General features: G+C 39.8%; 1 protein-coding gene across 12 annotated transcripts in view; it reads right to left on the reverse strand.

Annotated features, from left to right (window-relative positions):
* DEPDC5 (DEP domain containing 5, GATOR1 subcomplex subunit) overlaps window positions 1-21660 on the reverse strand; it is a 45947-nt gene that overhangs the window by 14995 nt on the left and 9292 nt on the right. For 5 of the 12 annotated variants that reach the window (XM_080559976.1, XM_080559979.1, XM_080559986.1 and 2 more), the window contains 20 exons: window positions 21515-21618; window positions 21179-21253; window positions 20174-20308; window positions 19633-19694; window positions 19455-19528; window positions 18211-18280; window positions 17672-17708; window positions 16821-16941; window positions 15533-15756; window positions 13743-13946; window positions 13159-13294; window positions 11357-11454; window positions 9185-9250; window positions 7686-7869; window positions 6299-6459; window positions 5155-5272; window positions 4823-4990; window positions 3707-3926; window positions 2666-2799; window positions 1773-1881 (listed from right to left, as the gene is read on the reverse strand). In XM_080559976.1, the coding sequence (XP_080416102.1) occupies window positions 1773-1881; window positions 2666-2799; window positions 3707-3926; window positions 4823-4990; window positions 5155-5272; window positions 6299-6459; window positions 7686-7869; window positions 9185-9250; window positions 11357-11454; window positions 13159-13294; window positions 13743-13946; window positions 15533-15756; window positions 16821-16941; window positions 17672-17708; window positions 18211-18280; window positions 19455-19528; window positions 19633-19694; window positions 20174-20308; window positions 21179-21253; window positions 21515-21618 (2500 nt within the window). Of the gene's footprint in view, window positions 1-1772; window positions 1882-2665; window positions 2800-3686; window positions 3927-4822; window positions 4991-5154; window positions 5273-6298; window positions 6460-7685; window positions 7870-9184; window positions 9251-11356; window positions 11455-13158; window positions 13295-13742; window positions 13947-15532; window positions 15757-16820; window positions 16942-17671; window positions 17709-18210; window positions 18281-19454; window positions 19529-19632; window positions 19695-20173; window positions 20309-21178; window positions 21254-21514; window positions 21619-21660 lie in introns of all 12 variants that reach the window. The other 7 variants (XM_080559978.1, XM_080559985.1, XM_080559982.1 and 4 more) reach the window with 4 other exon arrangements.

Below are 21660 nucleotides of genomic sequence, written 5' to 3' on the forward strand. Positions count from 1 at the left end.
ACAACTCCAACACTGAACAGCATCTCCGAAAAGCCCTTGCTCCCCTGGCTGCTGACAGAGCACACAGCTGCGACACTTTGTCAGTGTTTGGACTGCAAGTCTCCAGACAGCAAATAGGCATACCCATTCTGATGGGCCCTAAGAGGATTGTGTGCCCTGGGCGCACAAGACACACACTTGTTGATGTTTCCAAGTGAGCAAAAAGTTGCCTGACAAGGGTACCTGTTCACTGGAACCTTTCCAACAAGTGAGAGCCATCAGTTTGGAGACCACAACTGCTTCCCTCCAAGTCCTTATGTGTAAATACTTACAGGAGTGTTTACTACAACAGTGTGAAAGCTTTCAATTAATAATGCACTCAAACAGATTGTACAGTTACCCCTTCAGAGAAGTTTCTGAACACAGTTACTTTTAAAATTAGAGGAAATAGCATTTTTTTCAATAGCATTTACTAATAGCACAAGACCTGCTACATTGTTTCTAGCATGCTAATATGCCAGTACTTCCAGACATTGCTAAGAAAGACAATTTTGACTTTTTTTCCTCTGCAGTGCAGAACAACTCCAGATAGCATTCCTTCTGTCCTGTGTCCTATATGGAATTTTCACCAGTTTTAGTGGTAGAAAGAGACACTTAAAATTTCTGTATTTAAAGAGGGAAGTTTGATGAAGATGATTTTCCAAAATGGCAGAAGAGGAAAATTCAAAGCCTGAATTATGATCTGGAAGTTTGCAAACATGTCTCTAAAGTCAATTTCTGCACCTACTTTTTCCAAGTCAAAGATGACCTGCTACTGATCTCACCTGTGTTTTGGAAACACACTCATTCAACAAATAGTGCCTATTATAAGATGACTGCAGTTACTCTATCTTTTCAACTACCAGTATCCCAGTCTCCAGAATATGGCAACACTTGTCCCTGGTGGTGGTACAAAAGGTTGGAGGTTGAAACACTAGATGCTAGAGAAAAATACTGAGATTGTTAAGTGTCTAGACAGTTGATAGCAGGGAATCTGAGTACTTTTCCTTTGCAATACGTCAGTTGTTGTACCCAAAGATTGGTCATACTTTTAAGTGTAGTATCTTCATTCAGTTCCTTGTTACTCTTGCTGAAAAGACCTCCACACCATAATACAGAAAAACTATCAATAATTTCTGGTTGGACTTGGGAGGTGGAGTTTTGCCTTTCAAGACAGTTGCCAGGAAGGCTGAGAAATAGCACAGCCTTTTCTTTAAGCGACTGAAGAAAGCTCCAGGAAGACAGTCTTCTCCAGCCTGGAGCCCAGCCAGTGAACGCACGACATCTAATTCATAGCCCAGGAACACATCCTTCCCTCTAAACAAAAGCAAGTGATTGGAGTTTCTGCTGTTAAAATTCCACTGGAGCTTCAACAGTCATGGTCTAGAGCTTAATTCTGCTCTCAAAGAAAGCCACCATGTAGATACAGGCTGCACTGTACTACTTAATCTAAAATGAAACCCTGACTGAAATGATGTGTGCTGCCAGAAAAAGAAATAGACTAATTAACAAATACCATTTAATTTAGCAAAGCATAAGCAAATGCTGAGATAGTATCCCAGGAATTCCATCAGTGATGAAGAACTGAAGGATGGTTGTGCCCCAACTTCTCTTTATGACTTCACACACAAAGGCACGGTACCAGTCCTTGCTGGATTTGAGAGTAAAATATGGTGAAAGATAGACATATTCTCTCTATTATTTGAGAAAATCTTATGTAAAAATAGTTGCTAAATAAAGACCAGAGTCTTTACCTTACGAGGGCTGTCCATATAGGTTGGTGTGATAGCAATGCTCCCACTATCCGAAGGCTGACCTGAGCTTTTTCCAGAAAGCATTGCTGCTTGCTGCTCCCCCAGAGTCCTAAACCAAAGGCAGAAATAAAGAGTTTGTTCACACATCGTCAACTTCTGCCTGAAGGCAACTGTTGCAGAGGGGTATTACTGTATTTTTAGCCATTTGCTTCACTACACTTTGAAGCACGAAGCCAATCCGATGTTTTTTAAGTACTGCTTACTCCACATAAACACAAACCCTTGAACTTACTCAGTTTTCTTACCATTAAATTTATTAAAGTCTTAGCAACAATGTTTTAAATTGTGTTTTCAGCACATCTGATATTAGTACTCTGAGTTTCTTTGGACTGTTCTAGATCCATACTGAAAAAGAACCTCAGAAGTTTCACAGGCATTTCAATAACTGTCATCAGTGCACAGAAGATATTTTCTTTAGGCTAAATTCATTGCCAAATGTTTATATTGAGCCTGCTGTACCGATGCTGTGCACACATATTCCAGTTAAGCTCTTATACGGATATGATTGTAACAGCAAATCAGAAATGGATGACATATGTGATGGACTGAGATGCTACATACAAAGGAGCTCCTTCTAAATTACTAGACATGAACTTCTATAGTCACCTTGTTCCTTTCCAGTCTCTGGTAATCGTTCTATCATGGAAACAGAATGAAGTAGCTGGAAAAGCACAGTATGCCCCCACCTCTACCACAAGGTTAGTGAAGAAGCAAGATCCCCCACCCCCTTTTTCAACACAAAGTTCCCCCAGTCTGCCTTAGTCAGATCAGGTGGAAGATATGCAGAAAGGATATTCTAGAGCTCTTCACACAGCCTTATTGTACAGACTCACTTCTGACTGGCTTCCATCTCCAGCAGAGCAGAGAGGGCTGAGGTTCCTTTCTTCCCAATGGGAGGCCCAGACTGCTCCAGAGAGTGGGTGGGAATTGGACCAGCAATCTGCAAGCCTTTCATGGCAGACCCTTTCTAACAAAGGAAAAATAACATCACAGACTTAGTCAAACTAGGCTTAACCAATAAGCAAGAACACAACACGTCACATCAGCAGAGGTTTATTAGGAAAACTTTAAAAAGGGAGCTAACCGCAGGTGCACAAGAAACAGAACAGTCTGGTGTTTTGTATGGATGCTGTTATCAAAATAAAGCAGATATTGTTCTGGTAATAAGATGGCTTTGCTCTGAAATAAATCATCCCATTCACTGTGTGATTTTGAAATGAATTTGATACACACTAACCCGTTTCACCTGATCCTCTTAAAACTACTGTTTATCAAGAACTCACCCATATGGTTCTCTTTTCACTATCCTTTTCCTGAGTCTGCAGCACACAGCCAATTCAGCTAGAAGTTACCAGCTTCACTCCCTCACACATCTCTTTTCACCAATGATCTGCATCACAATCTGCAATGTGTTCAGACTAACCACAACCACTGCACAAAGCGATGCATGCTTGCAAAAAGATGGCACCAGGTTTGTGCTAAGGGCAGACCAGCTGGGTAAGGCACAGGTATGCTGTGCAGAAGAGGCTGGCTTCTCACTGAGTGAGAAGGAACTCACTGAGTTCCAATTCTGGTTCCAGTCACAGCAGCATGATATACCCATTCCTGACAAGTGTAATTAATTTAATTAGTTCAGTAGCAGCAAAGTGCTAATATGGCCATACTATTTCAGATTTGAAATAGTACATCAGTCAGCATGGCACTGTGCTGTATATCCAGGTGCACACATTATACACGCACATTTACCCCAACTTGCTTAGGGTTGTCTCAGGTATCTCTGCTAATGCTTCATTAAATTGTGCAGAAAAACCTCGAAGGATGACAAAGAAGACAAAGGTGCCTTCAGCTTCTCACCCAACTAAAAGTTGACTCACTCGAATCATTCGATCAGATCGATGGCGTCGACGAATGCGGTTCAAACCTTCCACAAAGCGAATGAATCCATCTAGGAGCTGCCACTCTTCCTCATCAGAACGGGGCTTGTCTCCGTACACATCACAGTGCACTTCTCCTTCCATAATGCGCTTTGTGGCGCTGATGCAGGCAGGCAGAAGGAGAAAGCGAGTCCTCCAAAATTTCAGTGATTCGATGAGGCTGAAGGAAGGAACATGGAAGACACGATAGTTCAGTACACCTTCTAATGAAGGATTTTACAGTAAGTGAAATATCTATCTATCAGCTGTGTATTTCAGCAAGTATAGTAAACATCTCATTCTGCTGTTCCCCATGTGAGAAGAGGCAGACATGCAATGGAGTGGTCAGCAAAATGAATACCACTGGGAAGTACTGCAACACATCAAAGAAAATGTGAACAAGAAGAGAAAACAAGGCCATCTTCAGAATAACTGTATCATGGGAATATATTTTATTTTCTGTAAAAGGTAGGCTACAAAGGCTTTTCCTCCAAAAACAAGCAAAGAAAAAGGAATGTCAGAGGTATAATGTTAGAACAGCAAGCGTTTTGGTTGAGAACCAAAAAGAAACAGACACAAACACTGGTCTCACTCAGAGAAGATATCAAAAAAGCTATTGACACTAGTGGAGACGTCCCACTAATGAGAAGACCTGCTCCATACGGCTTACAAGTAGGGCTTCAGTTAAGCTAGGCCTAGGATTAAAGCAAGTGTCCATCAGATTCAAAACTAAATGGAAGTTTTGAGTCAGATCCAGAAATGAGTAAGCAGCCAAGAAAAACATCTGCACGGTACAAAATGCCCCCATATTTCTTTGCATTTGTATCAAAGAAAAAAAGGTTTGTGCTGAATTTTGCTATCCAGAGTTTGCATCAAAGATTGGATAATGCAAAAGCAGCACTGAGTAAGACTCCTACAGAGGTAAGAGCTGTTAGCTGCGCACACGTGAAAGCAGGCCAGTTACTCTCCCTGGAGTACTGAGCATTTGTAGGTTGAGCTCGTTGAAAAAATTTTAGGTCAAAATGGAAAAGAGGAAATTAGGACACAGAACAGCCTGGATGGAAAAAGAAACCTCACCTGAAATCCTCCGAACCAGCAGAGCAGATATACTGATCCAAGTAATTCCACTTGTACTCTTCCAGTCTCTCGTGGGAAAATTCTACCCAGCAAGAGACAAATTCCGAGTCAGAGTGTGAGGGGCACAAGCTGTAAGTGTAGTTTATCTGAGCAGATTCATATGGATACCTAAAAAAGACAACACAAACCTTTACATCAGCCTTATCAATGACAGTGTTGCTCTTTCTTCTAAAGAGGGAGAAGTCTCTACATTACATTATTTCAAGTCCAGGCAGCTGGAAAAGCACCTTCATCTGAACATTAACAAACTGCTCAACCAAAGAGATACTCACTTTGGCAGGTATCGAGTCACAGTAATTATTTTGTCTTTTAATGTTACTTTGTGGAAAGTACGGCCCATGCTCAGCCAGTACTGGTCTTCTTCCTCAGGCCGATTTCTTGATACGAGACCTAGTTGTAAGAAGCAAAACACACAGCCTTTTAGCTTACTGGACTAGTCAAAACTTTGTCAACAAACTGTACCTATAGAAAGAGACTCCAGAACCAGGTTTCTGAACTCAAACTAAAAGCCATCTTTCAGTCCACATTTTTAAGGGACATGTCCACAACGAGCCTTCTGTTCTTACAGTTAATAAGATTTGCTAATATTACAACTGAAGAAAGGCATTCACAATTCATACACCACCAATACAGATCTTCTCTGGGCAGGCCAAGCAGAGAACAGACAACACAAAGTGTTGAGAAACTGGTGGCTACAATGGGAGCTCAGGTCCACTCTTCCTTCCTCTCTGTCCTTCATTCCTGGAACTAACCACTACAAAAGAAGCCTTTCTGCTCATTCCCAAACCAATGAACAACAACTACATCCCAACTGTGTGTATTCTCTGCCCTATAAGCACTGAATCACTCTTACTTGTCTGGAAAATACCCAGAAAAAGTCTGAAGTCAAACAGTAAACCAGATTCCTTCAACTGAATGTGAGACCATCTCACCCCACACTCCCAGTCCTCTGCAGTTTAACTAGGTTTGTTTAACTAGGTTTAGCTGACTCATGGACAATAAAGCTTTACTTGCCTACCTGACACTGCTTTCACAGATATTTTAATGTTCGGAAAACGCTTCTATATTAACTTTCAGATACACATATTTTGGAGATTTGGGTCCGTCTTCCAACAGAGAAGTGCCTGCCCTGCAGTCACCACGTGAATTGTGTTTAAGATGTGTTCACCCAAACTGCACTCAAGACATATTTAATTTGGGTTCCCCATCATGAATATGAGGCCAATTTCTTACTACATTTCAAAAACCCTGCAGCTGTTCCTTCATGGTGCAGCTCAGTTGTTTGTGCTGAGCCCAGATCAGGCTCTCTGCCACCAAAGGCTTCAATGAGCATCTATGCCTGAGTCATGGAGGTTACTGACATTGGCAGAAGGACAGAAAGATGACAGACTTATTTCTTAATCCCAAGTCACTCACCTCGACTATAAAGGGGACTGCTGCTGAGTGGGGGTGGCACAGTTGTGGCTGGTTTCTGTGGTTTGGATTGCACAATAATTTGATAGCCTTGCATGAGACGCTGACAAATGAACTCCTCAAACACCTGTTGGGCTGTCATCTGCACTCCTTCCTCATCTCTCCTGAACACAAAGGTTAAGAAGGAGACTAGAATAAGGAAGCTGACCACACACCTATTCTTAGCTCTGTATTTCCTAATTGAGAATTTATCCCTGCCCTGGGCCCTGTGCAAGTGAAGCCCTCTGTCTGTGAAAACCAACCTGCAGGAAGAGGAGAGAATAATGGGTGGGTACTCCTCTGTTTAAAACAGGTGATGATGAGCTGTATGACAATAGTTATTAATGCCTTTGAAAGCAGTTTTTAAACCAGTAACAGACACAAAGTCCAAAAGATTTGCTTACAACCGGTGTTAAACTTCCAATAAATACATCACTGATCACTTTTACAGCACTTTACAGAGAATCTCAGTGCAGTTCGTAAATGCTCAGCACAGCTCAGGACTGCGGGTGTGCAGGCAACACTCCATCCTCTCCCACAGCGGGAAGTCTGGAGCTGAGAGAGATTAAAAGACAGTTCAAACACCAACAGCTAGCATGAGGAGAGACTTGACATCACTATGCCATGCTCTTACAACTACTTCCTCTCTTGAAATTTGCCCTCCTGCTACAAAGGGACATTTCTTTTTTCTGTTTTGTCTTTAATCTTACTATTTCCTACGTGCTTCAATCACCCTAATATTTTGTTTCGTTTCCCCAAACCAGCAACATGCACAAATCTTTATGATGTCTTAAAAATCATGGAAAATTTGAAAGATGTTTAAAAAGATAAAACAGCTTCAGGGAAGAAAAAAAAATACCAGTTGAAAAACAGTTACCAGAGACCTCCAACAGAAGCCAAGAAATTATATTTATCCCACTAACGCTATTTTCCTCCAAGATTCTTTAAACTAAATATCCCTGAAAGTGGAGATAAACACCTTAAGTACTATAAGTACATGTGCATTTGTTCATTCAGTTTCCAAAATACTTCACAGAAAACAGATTAACAAAGATGATAGCTCCAGGTTGATTTTTTTTTATTAAAATACAACAGAGCATGAAAAGAGAAGTAAAGTTTTGTACATAAACTATCTCTAACAAGATATAGAACATAATACTGTCATATGGTAACATCAGAAAAGGTGCAAAGTTACCACTGAAATGAGAAAAATCTAAGTGTTCTGCTGCCAGTTATGTTAGCAACTCATCTTTCCCTCGTATAAACTTCAAAGTATTTCTCTCCTATCAACCGCACCTTAAGCACTTCTGACTCAATGCAAGATACTTCATAAAAAAAGCGCTGGCCAAACCTGTCAATGTCAGCCTCTGGAAGGAGATCGTAACAACCCTCGGTGTAATCATTCTGCAGACTCTGACGGTCGGGGAAGTAGTCCGTGGTAAGAGGGAGACATGCCGGAGTAGTGAGAGATTTCCAATCCACTCCAACTGTACAACAGAAGCCTGGCACTACGGGGGGAGCAGACAGTGTCAGAACTGCCTCGTTGCATCATTGGGGGAAGACAATGGGGGCATATATGGTCACCCATGAAAAAACAGGGTGCAGAGGGAGATGAAAATAACGTGTGAAGTGGAATGTTAGAAAGAATGAAGGACAAGTACGGAGTTGGCATAAAGACAACAGGGACAAAAAGGAGGCGGAGTGGGAAGGAAAAAGGAAAGTAAGACAGGAAAAAGGGAGGGAGAGAAAGAGACAGAGTTTGTTAAACAATGCAGTGCACATGCTAATTCAATCCCATCATGCAAACAGCACTCAAAGTTAATGCATTTCATTTTCTGTTGATTGAAAGCTAGAACCAACATAGCCACTGCTCTGCCAAAATTACAGCAAGTCAGGTGCATTTACACATTATTAATAAAAAAGATGAACATTCCAAGTCTGAACAAGAAAATCAGACCAGCTTTGCATCCTAGAAAATTGCAGAAGGAGCTGGGGATGAGCAGAGAGAGAATGACAGACCAGCCTCTTTCCGGAATAATACAACAATGGAAAAGGGAATATTTCTACAGTTATAAAACCAGAAGACAGAGGGAATCGGAAGACCAGAAAAATAGTAACTTGAAAAACAATCCTTTTCCACACTTTTCTAGAATTATGTTGCTGATTCAAAATTACAAAAAAAAAACAGAAAACTTGAAAATTAGACATTTAAAAGCAAAGGCTAACTAAACTATACCAAATCTTCAGTTCACTATTTCACTATATTTTAACTTGCCTCAGACAATCTGTAACAAGGCACTTGGCTAACTGCTAATTCTTAACTTCTTCTCACAGAGGTCTTACCCAGTTATTTTACTATAAAGATGTTAACATTAATTGGAAGAGCACTGCACTAAAGTATTATACAGGACTGCTGTAAAGTGTCACACGCTTGTTTCTGTGTTAGATGAAGGTGCATATTTCTGAGTGAATGGTACCAAATTCAGAACTGACTGTACTACTTCTGCTTCAATTAGCTGGTGTCAATCAAGCTTTCCATAATGACAGGCAGATAAGAGTTCAGCAGGTTTATCTTTTTGCCCAATAGTGTTTGGTAAGAAAAGAATTTCACATATACTATGACAACTGGTTTCATATATTCTTAAGAAATGTAGAACTGCAATCAGTGAGACATACAATGTAGAGAGATCCTGACAATTACTGCAGGGCAAAATAAAATCCTGCCAAAAGGTAAGAAGGTTCCTCAGTTTCTTGCCTACCACCTCCTTATGTTTCTATAAACGTCCACATCCTTTCTCTCCTTATCTTTACACCTATGAAAACTCTTTTCCAAACCTTCCTCCTTCTTACTTGGATCTGGAGAATTAGAGACAGCATCTTCCAATGAATCCTTATTCTGAGGCTTGAGGTTCATCCCTACAAGAAAGAAAAATATGTATTTTATTTTAAGCAGCTATGCACTTTACTTTCGTTTCAAACAAAAATAAAGAACATGCATAAATTTTAAAAATATTATATTTCACTGCCTTTAAAGAGCTCAGGGTTCTGAACAGCAAAAAAGAACACAAAGGCAACTAATGAGAAAAAAGACATCTTGGACAGAAATTGAACATCTCATCAGAAATGTTCAGTGGTTAAAACAAGCAAAAAACAACCTTCCCCAAATGGTGTAACATCTTGAAAAGGAGAAGCCATAAAAAAGCAACTTGCTAATCTCAGTCACAGAAGCTAAAGAACTTTTAAATATATTCAGAACCCAAAACCATAATGATTTTGATTGGTTTTCCTTGTTTTATGAACAAGAGATGAGTTAGAGAAGAATAACTTCTTAAAGCACAGAATTACACATTTTTCTGCTGTATTTGCATCAATATTTGTACAATTACAGTCAAGCAAGCCATCCAACAAAGAAAAACCCAAGTTACTCTTCAGTTGGATTGGTTCCCTGAGCTGCTTCACCATGTAGCTGTATAAACAGCTGTTGTGGCACAAAAGAGGAAATGAGCAGCTGAGAAGACAAGAAAAATAGCTGATGTGAAAAGCTTTTTATCAAAACACAAACTTTGGGAGGCCTCTAAACATTTAAAGGAGCTATTTCTATAAAACTGACTTTTATAGATTTATCCAGGAAATTGATATCAACACCATACCTGTTATTCTAAATAGCATTTACTAACAGAAAGGATGGTTATCTGCTTCCATGATGACACCAGTAAAACAGCAGAGGAAATGGCTCAAATTGCCGTTCATCTTTCGCTAACTCCACTAATGCCACCTGCCATCTAGTTATGGAATTGCAACAAGATTTATTTGCTCTGAACTACCATCTACCATCTGCTGGACAATAGAGACAGCACACAGAATGTCAGTGTAAATAGATGCAGTAATTTTTCACTCTGAAGCACATGTTGCAGCAAAACACGCTGTGGGCAGCAGAGAAGAGCCAATGAGATTCACTGAGAAATCATATTTTTGGAAATAAAAAAACCTGTTCCATTTCATATGTGACTCAAACCATAAGGGAGAAACATAAGTCAGATCACTGAGTCACACTATGGCAGCTACAGATGGCTGAGGGAGTTTAGTCAGGGAAGGTGCTCATAACAACTTGCACCAAGACAGACACAGAACAACTTCCACCATATACATGATTTATATCCAAACTACAGACGTGAAAGACTTCTATAAAATGCAAGTATGTTTATTGCCAGGATATGCTCTACATCTATGTTGTGCAAATTATATCCAGCAGCTGAAATACAGTTTAGACTTTGCTCTGGCAACTGCCATCTGGAAGGCAGAAAAAGTAAAGCATGGAAATGAAATGTATTCAAACAAAACCCACAGAAGGAAACAATGAAACAGAAATTACTTTTAATACAACTACGTGAAAACAAGACAAGACACACACGAAAGCTAACTCTGCTAAAAAAAAAAAAGCTTTATAGCTCTGCAAAGTGTGAGTGGAGGGGAAAAACATGGTTTTCATCCAAATATAAATTAAAGGGTGAATTTAAAAAAAAATAAAAAATTCTTCAAATTGGTTTTGAAAAAAGAACAGAAGTCTTGAATGTTAAATTACAAAAGATCAAAATTCTTTTCCATGTGTCCTACCTAAAAAGCACATCCATAAAATCAGAAGGTAGGCTGAAAAATCATAACAGAATGCTAGTGTGGCATATTGTTCCACTTACAGGATTCAAAAGAAATATTAAGAATTTCTACTGATCCAGGCCTTGGTAAGAGTAAGAAAGAACATTAATCTTCAACTGAAAGCACAAACATGTGTCTTCCCTTTAAAATGTGATTAAATATTTTGGGCAGTGTCCATAACATCTGGTATAAACAGTGCCATGTTCAAAGAGCTTAAAATCTGAAGAAAGTGCTTTGTTAGACAACAAGAAATGCTAGAAAACACTACATCCTAGAATTTACCATGCATGACAGGCCTGCTGCTTTACATATGTCACTGTTAATAAGAGCTCTGTCTCCCAACACCATGCTCAGTCACTGTTTTGTTACCTGCACCATTGCTGCCAGCCAGACCGTTTGAATACTCTTCTGTTCCACTGAAGCCCAGGAAGGAAGCACTGTCACCTGGATGCCGAGAACTGGTATGTCTAGAGAAAAACAAAGCAGCCTGTATTTTAACACAAATACTTTTCCACACTCACGCCATTCCATACTTTTAATAAGAACTGACACAACAAATAACAAGTAATCAGCCTGCCATCTCAGCTGAGCCTTTGCAACCATGTTCCTAATGATAATTGCAGAGATAGGGAATATTGCTACAGCTTTTTCAGTCCTGCTTTTTGTGCCTATTACTATCTATCCATATTGTTGTGCTCTTTGCCTCTAGCAATAACCAGTGCACTATATTCACAGGATGGTGGAGAACTCATACATCTCCCATGAGAAAAACAAAACTAACTTACTCAATCTGATTTCATGGTCTAGAAAACCAGCATTCCAGAGCGAGCAAATTGCTTTGGGTGAGTATGTCATCAGCAGTGACCACAAAAAGATTCAGAGAATTATCAAGAACATGACAGCAGAAGACATTGGTGTTAAGACCAGAAATTTTAACACTATGATGTTCTTATGAAATAATGAGAAGGCAATCATCTTATTTACTGTAGAACTATGGAACAAAGACTTGAGGATGATATAATATCAAAATTACGCAACACACAAAGGGATTACAGTATTCTAAAGGATAACACAAAGTATAAGATAGGACAACAATTTTCCTACAAAAGAAAAATGCATGAAAAAAATAATTAGACTGTGCAATTTCCTGAAGGATGGCTTGAAGACAGCAGAGGAAAAAAAAAAATCCCTAAAATTTAAAAAGGCAGAAGATACCAAGAGGATCCTCACTCACCCTGGACATCTTGAAACAACAGGTAACAAAAATTTCTACAAGCATGCAAGAAAGAAAAGGGGGAGAAATACCAAAGTTATTGATAAAAATATATATAGGCAATTCTGAAGCTGCCTAAGGTACCAAAATGTAAACAATATTAAATAAGTATAGTGAAAAGCAAGGACAAAATGTTGTCAATAAAAGAATAATCATATAAAAAAGAGGTAAGAGAATATTTGGAGATTGGAGAACTGTGCAGCTTGAAAAATGGCCTAGATTAAGTGAGGGATCTAAGTACTCTCACTGTAAAACCAGCCTCCCCACACCCATGCTATAACCAGCAACAGTGGGATCCTTCTCACTTCTCAGAGCCAACAGTCAATATAAGCTCCCAACACCAGCAAAAGCTTGTTTTTTTTTTTAAGAGCAAATTAGTTTAAGAACACAGGTACTTTCACTTACAATCCACCCCTGATGTTCATCATAGCTGCATGTTTCTTAACAGCATGGGGAAGATAGGACTGAATGGACAAGACAAACTGCTCAACGGTTGCTGTGAGGCAAAGCTATGTCCTGTGCTAAAAAACATTCTATTCTAGGATGAAGGTCACAATTACTGGGATAAGAAGTCAAGAATTAAAGACATAGGCTCTTATAATGCAATTTTGAATGATCGTGAATGATTCATTGTATTGCTCATGTATTGCAAGCTGTGATAAGCCACTGCTTACCCCAAATTAGAGGTGAACGACCTCCAGCCTCCCCAAAACAGCTTTACATCTCAAAATAAAAGTACATGCTGCATATGCGGCACTGACACAATATATTATTCAACTTGCAGATCACAGCCTATAACTGCCTTACATATATAGAACTTCCTAACACACATATAACTTTAATGAAAAGGGGTGTTCATGCAAAGTCTAAACATTCTGATCCCTCCTGAGGACCTCACCTGCCAGTTGCCTCATGGTAAGCCAGCTCAAGCAGTTCAGCAGAGGAATGTGTCAAATCCTGCTGCCCGTTGCCCTGCATTTCTGCCATATTCTGACGAGTTTGATGATGGATCTGGATAGCTTCTCCTGATGGACCTAAACAATTACAGTTTGATCATTAATCATCTCATCCGTCCTGATTTCTTGTTTGTCTTCATTCACTCGTACCCCTTTTGTCAACACCACAGGTAAATAACTAATGGAAATTAAGAAAGCAAGTTTAGGAAATCTTCACAAATTTGAACCTCTGGCATCTTCCCTGAAGCCAGCAGAGTAGAATATTCTTCTAAACATTTTACAGGGCCTACTTACAAGGACTCACATCAACAGCCTCTATCTACGCTTGTTCCACTGCATCGAATGCTGCAAGTTCACCAATAGATGATAGTACTTCCAAGAGAAGAGGATCTCTGCTTTATCAAGTCTATAAATTTCAACCAGTGTTACAGTACATAGCACTTCAAGGCAAGAGTTCACACTGGTCCTCCTGCTGCTGGACAAGGAAAAATTCTTAGTTACCTAATGTGCTATGAAACAGACTTACCCACAGGAAAAGTGTGCATCCAGCGCCTCCTGTTAGATGTAAGTTTCATAGGCATGCGGGACGGGGCAAATGGGTTGATCAGTGCCCGCTGGGGTGTATATCCCCCAGGCCGAATGTGCAGCATGGATTCTGCACTGCCAACGTGGAACCTCCCAGGGGCGCTGGAGTCACGTTGCTGAGACTCCAGCATGTTCTCAAGGACATCTAGAAAACACAACTTGAAGTCAGTGTGAGATCATGCAGAAGCCAAGCAAAAGAGTGAATTGCTTAGGGATATGAAGACTCCCCAGAGTAATTGGGAACAAGGACAGTTGAGGAACAGGCAGGGAGATAAGCTGAAATCAATTTCAATCCAATCCGCAAGTTACAACACAAGAAAGAATCCAGACGAGAAATTAAATAATTTCACTCGCCAGTACAACATTACTCTACACTGTGCCACTTTATACTAATGAAACCATAAGGAAATCACTTGCTAAGTCAACTACGAAGAATTACTTAGAGCTTTGAGAATTCCTGAAAAATCAAAACAAAAGTCTGAGGTGACAAATGGAAACCTCGGGATGAGTACCCGAAGACATAGCAGAAAGCACAACTGAGCAACATATACATTTGTTGTAAGCTTCAGATTTGACCACTGAAATATGGGATTAATTTCAGAGGACATAGGACACAAGATCTCAGCAAGCTAGCAGTTTGTCATTACTATTCTATGTAGAACATTAGTGCAGTTATTTAGAAATAGCTGAAAGAGGGATACACCAGATGACTAAGTAGCATTTACTCTGTTCAACAAATAGAAATCCCAAAGAGAAGGAAGGGTCTCGTTTAACACTGTATACTGCTAAATCAGAACACAGGAAGAATTCCAATTACCCTGACCCTTCCCTACCCATCAGTCCTATTCCGCTTACATCCCCATCCAGTTGCACACCTTCAGCTGAGTCATAAGACTATCCTTCAAACTAAAGGAGAAACAGAAAATACCAGAATATCTATGCATTTGTTAATTGACAAGGGGGAGAATACATCAAAGATAAATGTAATGTGAAGCTCCCTGTTGGAAAGCTGTTCCATACCAGTAAGTCCAATTCCTGTAACAGGCCAAATACGATATTAAGTGTCAGACAGCAAGACATGAAAAGAGGCACAAAGAGCCTGCAGGGATAGAATTCTACAGTAGATCCAGCAACTGCAGAGGAACACAATTCACCTAGAAATGAGTTGGGCTTGTGAAGATATCACATACTGTCTGAGAACAAAATTAAATTACAAGGGGAAAAAAAGGAGCCTGTCACCACTGCTAATACACCAAGATAGCTCAGCAGTACTTTGTCAAAAGAAAGGATCCAGAAAGTGACTCCTAACGACAGTAACTCCCCACGGAGAGAAGTTAAAAGCAGGGTCCCCCAAGGCTCACTAAGGCCTATTCTCATTTCACAAATTATAGGTGACCTGGATGATAAAAAGTTACTTGCATATGTCCACATTTGGAGACAGGCACAAGAGAATAGTCAAATATTAAGGAAGACAATAGGCAAGGGAAAAGAGCAAATCACTATCAGGACACTTCTATTTAGAACAAGCCAATTAAAAAATGCAATGGAATTGGACAAGGATAAAGGGAGAATGCATACCCAGCCATAGCTGGAGCTGCAGAAAAGCTGTAGTATGAATGCTAATATGAGCACCATCTTCCCTGTGCTGGCCTGGCAGTGGCTAGCACAAACTTCCATCTTCTCTCTCCCCTCTCACCACCTAAGGTATTGTCCCATCTGCCTCAGGCTGACCTCTGGTGCTGGTATAGCCCAAAGAGCTGCTGACTTCATACTGGTGCAGATGAGGCCGTGGGATCATCAGGATGTTGGAGATCTTGCCCAGGGAGCTGTCATCGGAAGCCTGGCTCCTCACCTCCTCTGGAGGTAAAGTGCGGCTCTGGAGAGAAGGGCTGCATGAGACATCATAGGAACTAGAGCTCTTTCGGGTACGACTCTCTCTCTCCCTCACAGACCTGCTGAAAAGACACGAGTATGTGCAGTGATATGAAATCATAAAAGATCAATTCATTCCTTTATTATCAAGGGGCTTGAACAGACCCAAGTCATGTAAAAGACTCAATAGCTGAACTCAAAAAGAGGACTAACAAGAAGCTAACACCATTTTTTGACTATGTGGTTATTAAATACTTTTGTGCATTATGCAGTAGAAGAACAGAACACTAAAATGCTTCCAGCACAACAGCTGTGAAAAGAGTATGCTTGACCCTTGATGCAGTTCTACAGACATCACACCAAGCTAGTAATATAAATGTGGTCTAGAAGATACTAGAACTGAGCCCATGCTGCTAGGAAAATTTAGCTAGAGGAAAGCTACATGAAATTACTAACTACTACTAAATTGTACTGGCATCTCCAGTGTGGATTTCTACAAGCTATTCATATTAATAAAAAAGAGTCCACTTGCACAGATTCCTCAGATTTAGGCAATACCATTGAGAGAAGGCAAGCCAAAAAATACTTCAGAAGTTCATCAATCCCACATCCCTGAAAAAGCACTAAAATTTACACATTTTTCAATTAATTTGGCCAGAACCTGAGGATAATAAACCTTTCTTCTCAGAGGGAAGGCCATGAATTATTTCAGAACCAGTACTTAGATTCTCTATTTCTTCTTTCATCCAGAAAAGCACCATCTTCAGGGAAGATTCCTCACCACTCTGTTCAGCACCAGTTACTAAGCAGTGCATTAAACTGATGTTATTTCTACAACAAGTACTATCTTACTTAGCCTGAAAAATCAACTAGAAACTTTGCCAGGGAGACTAACTTCATTCTTCTTCGTGCAAAATTAAAAATGCAACAAAAAATGCATACTTACACCTTTTCATAGATCCCACATGCTGTTTTAGAAATACAATACCAAACAACCAGCAGTAAGCACTAGCTACAGATACAACTTTTTGTTCAATTGTAAGCTTGTGGAGCTTAATTCGCCTCATTTTTCTCAAAGCACATTATGCACCAAGAAATGCACCATAACATTGCTGCTCTCGAACTAGTACATTCACAGTCCTCTTACCTGAAAGTGGTGCAGCGCTGGGCTCTGGATGGGCCTGGCAGTCTGAACACCTGGGCATCATAGCCATCATAATCAACCTGGATAGGCAGGGCATTCTCAGCATCTTTTGGAGCCCCTAATGCTGAAAAAAAATCATATAACACTGGAACCTCTTTCAAGAATGCACAAGATCTGCAAGGCAGAAGCATCCAACTCTCACCACTAAAAAGTATCTATTGAAAAAAACTGCATACAACAATCTGATGAACAGAACAGCTGGAGCAGACGTCAGCTCAAGTATCAAAGACCGTGCCTCTGAATCAGAGTTGCTGAGGCTCTGATATCTTTCCCCGTATAGCCATGAGATTAAATCAATGATCAATAAAGAAATCCTTGAATGGACAGATGCCTCAGATCACAGAGAGAATTGCACATTTTAAAACAACTTTACAGAAATGGACAGCTTCCCTTCTAGGACATACACATTCTTGAAATGAGGTGATATTAGAAGAATGCAGGCTTCTCCCACTGTAATCTGTGGGCATAACACTGACAGTATCCCAAACCAGCAAATGCCCTTCCTGTCCCATTCTCGTTAATGCTAGTGCTAGCTCACCTATTTCTCTACCCAAGTGACAAGCAGTCAGGATAGAAACTCCTGCCTCCCTCCTTATTAGTTATCTGTTGAGAAGGCAATTCATACATGCACATTAACGTCCTGGATAATGACTATGTGGTTTTCACGTTTTTCTGCAATTGTTCCTTCCAGCATTTTATTAACAGTGGTTTGCTGTTAGTGCCATTGTCTTACTACAGCTGTTTGTTAGTCTGGGAGTCAGTGGGACAGATCATTCCAGAACAAGATTACTCACAGGAATCTCGGCTATTTTTTGCTTTCTCAGTCAGTGGCTGGAGGGTCCAATAAAAGAAGTTTGAAGTTACCAGGAAAAGGAGAGAGAAAAGAGAAAAGGAGAAGGGAAACAGTCAGCATATTCTAAGGAAATATCCCCCAGCATGATAAAAGCATCAAACTTAAGAGTTTATCCAGCTCACCCTGTGAGACAGCCATAACACGTTTTAAGTATGAAATACTGATACTCAGTCACAAACCACAGTGTAAAACACATCTTCGCCAACACTTTTCCTCCTCTCCATAGAATTCGCCATTAAAGCACTAAGCTATTTTTATGTTGGCTATAACATTTCTCAAATAGTTTAATCCTAGAAAAGATAGATACTTAGAAACCAGTCCCTCATTCACAATCTCTGCAACAATCCTTTACAGATTTATTTGCACTGCCTTTTAAACACAGAAACTTAGTGACCGTTGTTGCTAGAAGGATTCTGATGCTTGGCTGAGAAAAGATCTGACAAGCTAGTATGAAGAAAAGGTAATCATAAAAACACCTACTTTTCTCCCTGCCAGCTTGATCCGCGGAGTGAAGCTGTTACATAGGAGCTGGCTTTTGGATGTGTAGAAACTGAAATGGAAAGAGAGTGGTTAAGCTGTCTTCTAGGAATTGAACACGGCTGGTTAACTACATAGCAAACAGATTATGAATTTGAGCTAGCTATTAAATGAAGAAAAGGGGATACCTCTCTTTGCATAACATGACATCTGAAGAACACCTGCAGATGATTAACTAGAGAGAATCTATGATTCCCACACAACCTCAGTCTAGACCTCCTCCTAATATGCTGATATCTGCATTCCCAACTTCATTTCCTCTTTCTACGGAAAGATATCAGCTTTCACCGTCTATACAGTACTGCACAGTTCACATGACGCTTTCCCTAATTTACATGACAGTAATGACTCACATCAACTTCTTGAAAACTAAGGACCTCCTCCCATTTGAAGTAATTTATTCTTTAACATCTGTTTCTTGTCATCTCAATCTTTAAATCCTGCCCTGCTACAAAGCCTTCAAACAACTCTTTCATCTTAGGCAAGGACCAGATGTCTTCCAGCTACTTGAAAAGATTGGGTATAAGCAACACTCGAATGGTTATTGGTCAGGACAGTCAGTCAATGCATGCATATAAAATGAGGTACTAAAACACAGAGAAAAGTTCTACTGCAGAACAAGGACTGCAGAATTAGTTTTTATTCTGAGCCCTGATCTCTGTCGGTAGGGAGAGAGGAGAGAGTATTATGACACCGTGTTTAACAGAAAGCAGAAAGAAAACCTACTGTGCCTTGGAGTAAAGCAAAGTAAAATTAAGCGTGTTTCCTGTAACTGTTCCAACATTTACCCATGTTATTCACATTCTCTTTACCCGTAACTGTTCATTTGAGATGCATTTACTTTCACTAATAACCAACTTAGCTGAAGTGACAGTATTTTTTTTAAGCATCCTGACTGACTTTGAGCATAGTTAAGGCTACAGCTTACCTGGAAAGAGCTTAAGATTAAGACCTTTTCCTCTGCAAATTGCCTACCACCTCTGACATACTGCACTGACACCCAGAGTTCTACAAGAATACTCCTAGTTATGCAAGACTACTGTAATATCTGTCTCTGCTTTGCCAGCAGAGCAGAGGAAATAAGCAATGGAAGAAGAAAGAATTCAACAGATGTACAGAAAGGAAAGCACAGCAGAAACGTTTTGAAAAGGCTGGTATCTTCTCAGAAACCTTAAGCGTTTACCTACCTATGGTTTATCCAGTGCGGAATATTGTAGTCGTCACCCAGCCTGGAATCTCCAGGTCCACAGCGATTATGGAGCTGTAAGAGGAATTCCAAGGCAAAGCAACTAGTTGTGTCTATCTAGTCACAAATTCAGTAACATTTCTTCTAGGAACAGAGAAGGGAACAGAAGGATGCATTACCTTAAAGAGTGGTACAGCATGCAGTGGTTGTTCTCCCATGCAGACCAAGTCCACACCAATCCCTGTAAACAAAGAACAGTAGAGTTCAGCTATCCACCAACCAGCACTGATATGCTAATCCAAAGACTGCCAACTTGAGGTGAGCCCCCGCTTTGTATTCATACCAGATTTAAAAACATAATCATACTGAAAATGGAAATGGTAACCAGCAACCCCATGGTATAGCTGCAGACCAACAGTGCCAGTGGGGATATAAGAAGTGCTTCTTCTAAACTAGGTGCAGGATTATCCTTCAAGGGGAAGGTCTGCATGGACTGATGAAATGCTCCACTATCATAAATACAAATAAATACCTCCGACTTCTCTAAAAAATCTAGCCATTTCAATACAAAGTGTGGACACATGCCTTCCAGCTGTAATCCCTTTTTTCCAGAGTACAAAAGTTACAATAGATACTTTTTCAGAGCAAGAAAAGACTAGAGCTTTTCCAAATACAACCGTTAGCCTTCATAAAAATTACAAATAGTCTCTAGTTATTTACCATTGTCTATCATCCGCTGTTTGGTTAGAATCATAAGGAGGCGATCGACTTCAAACACCCCTACACCAGGTGTGATAACCACGGACATCTGGCCAGTCCGATCAAAGTTCCGGTTTATATAATGCTTGTCAAACACTAAAAGAAAGAGCCAGGGAATACTTTACAAGAAAAAGATGCTGGATGTAGTTTTCAGAGCAAAGGAGGTGACTACTAATACCAGAATTAAGCAAGTTTCCACAAACCCCATGCAAAAGTGAAAGTATTTGAATGTAGCATTGTCCAATCAATAAATGTCAATAAAGCTACAGGAAGGAGACAGTAGTTAGGGCAGAAGAGAAAATGAGAACTGGATACATCAAAATGAGTATTTTTCTCGTATGCTTAGTGGTTTGTTCTTTTTTTCTTTAATATAACATCTCAAAAAAATCTTGAAAACCGAGAAAACCTACATCATAAACCAAAAAGGTAAAGTTCGTTGATAATCACTAAATAACATATTGTGCTTTGTCTCATAGAAGTAACAAGACAGCCATTAACAGGACAGAAAGATATCAGATGTAAAGAATCACAGAAAAGCAGATCTTTCGAAATCCCATCAAATCCACCTTCCTGCTAAAAAGATGGATCAACTTCATTCGCCAGTCACATTTGATCTAACCCACTTTTGAAAGGCTTACAAAATAAAAATAATTCAACTTCTGTTATAAAAAGTTTGCATACAAATACAGAGCTAGAAGAAAATGTTTCATCTGAACAAGGCTCTATAAATGGTATCTGAAGCCTGAACTACCCAATTCTTAGTTATGAGAGCCATTTCCGGAGACGCATACAAAACAATTTCTTCTGAGGCAGAAAATGATAGTTTCACCACTTAACATTTCCCTCCTTTACCTGGTGTTACGGAACATATAAGTGTTCCTTAACAAGAGAACTTAACACCCCTTTACTGAAAGCTGCTTTAATGGTCCCTCCTCTGTACATTGTTATCCATTGTTCATAACTTACCATTGAATGAAAGATTTATGGCCTCCAGGTAGTTCCCTTGTGCTGATGTAGAATTGTAACCTGGAGGAAAGCCCTCTGGACAAGTGTTCAGACAAAAAAAAAAAATCATCATCCTTGTATAAATTAGCTTTAAAAAAAAAAACTGCATTGGAAGTAAGCCCTATTACATCAACAATTTACAGGCAGAATTGGTTCATCTCACAGATGCAAAATAACTTGCTCAGGAGAGCAGTTAAGTGAAATACCAGACTCCAACTGAAACTAGAGCTTACAGATAGATTTCAAACAAATGAAACAAAAAAAAAGCAAAAGGATAAAAGCATTGTATTCTTTTACCTGCTTGCTCTAGTCGTACCAGCACAGGATACTGGATGAAAAGCTTTTTAATGGTCACAAGCAATGAGGTCCACTCTTCTCGTCTCTCATTCTGAACTACAACTCTAGAAAGGGCACAACTTAGTAAGCATCATGAAAGGAAGCTA

Source organism: Anser brachyrhynchus (genome assembly GCF_964034855.1).
Source record: "Anser brachyrhynchus genome assembly, chromosome: 17".
NCBI classification, from domain to species: Eukaryota; Metazoa; Chordata; class Aves; order Anseriformes; family Anatidae; genus Anser; species Anser brachyrhynchus.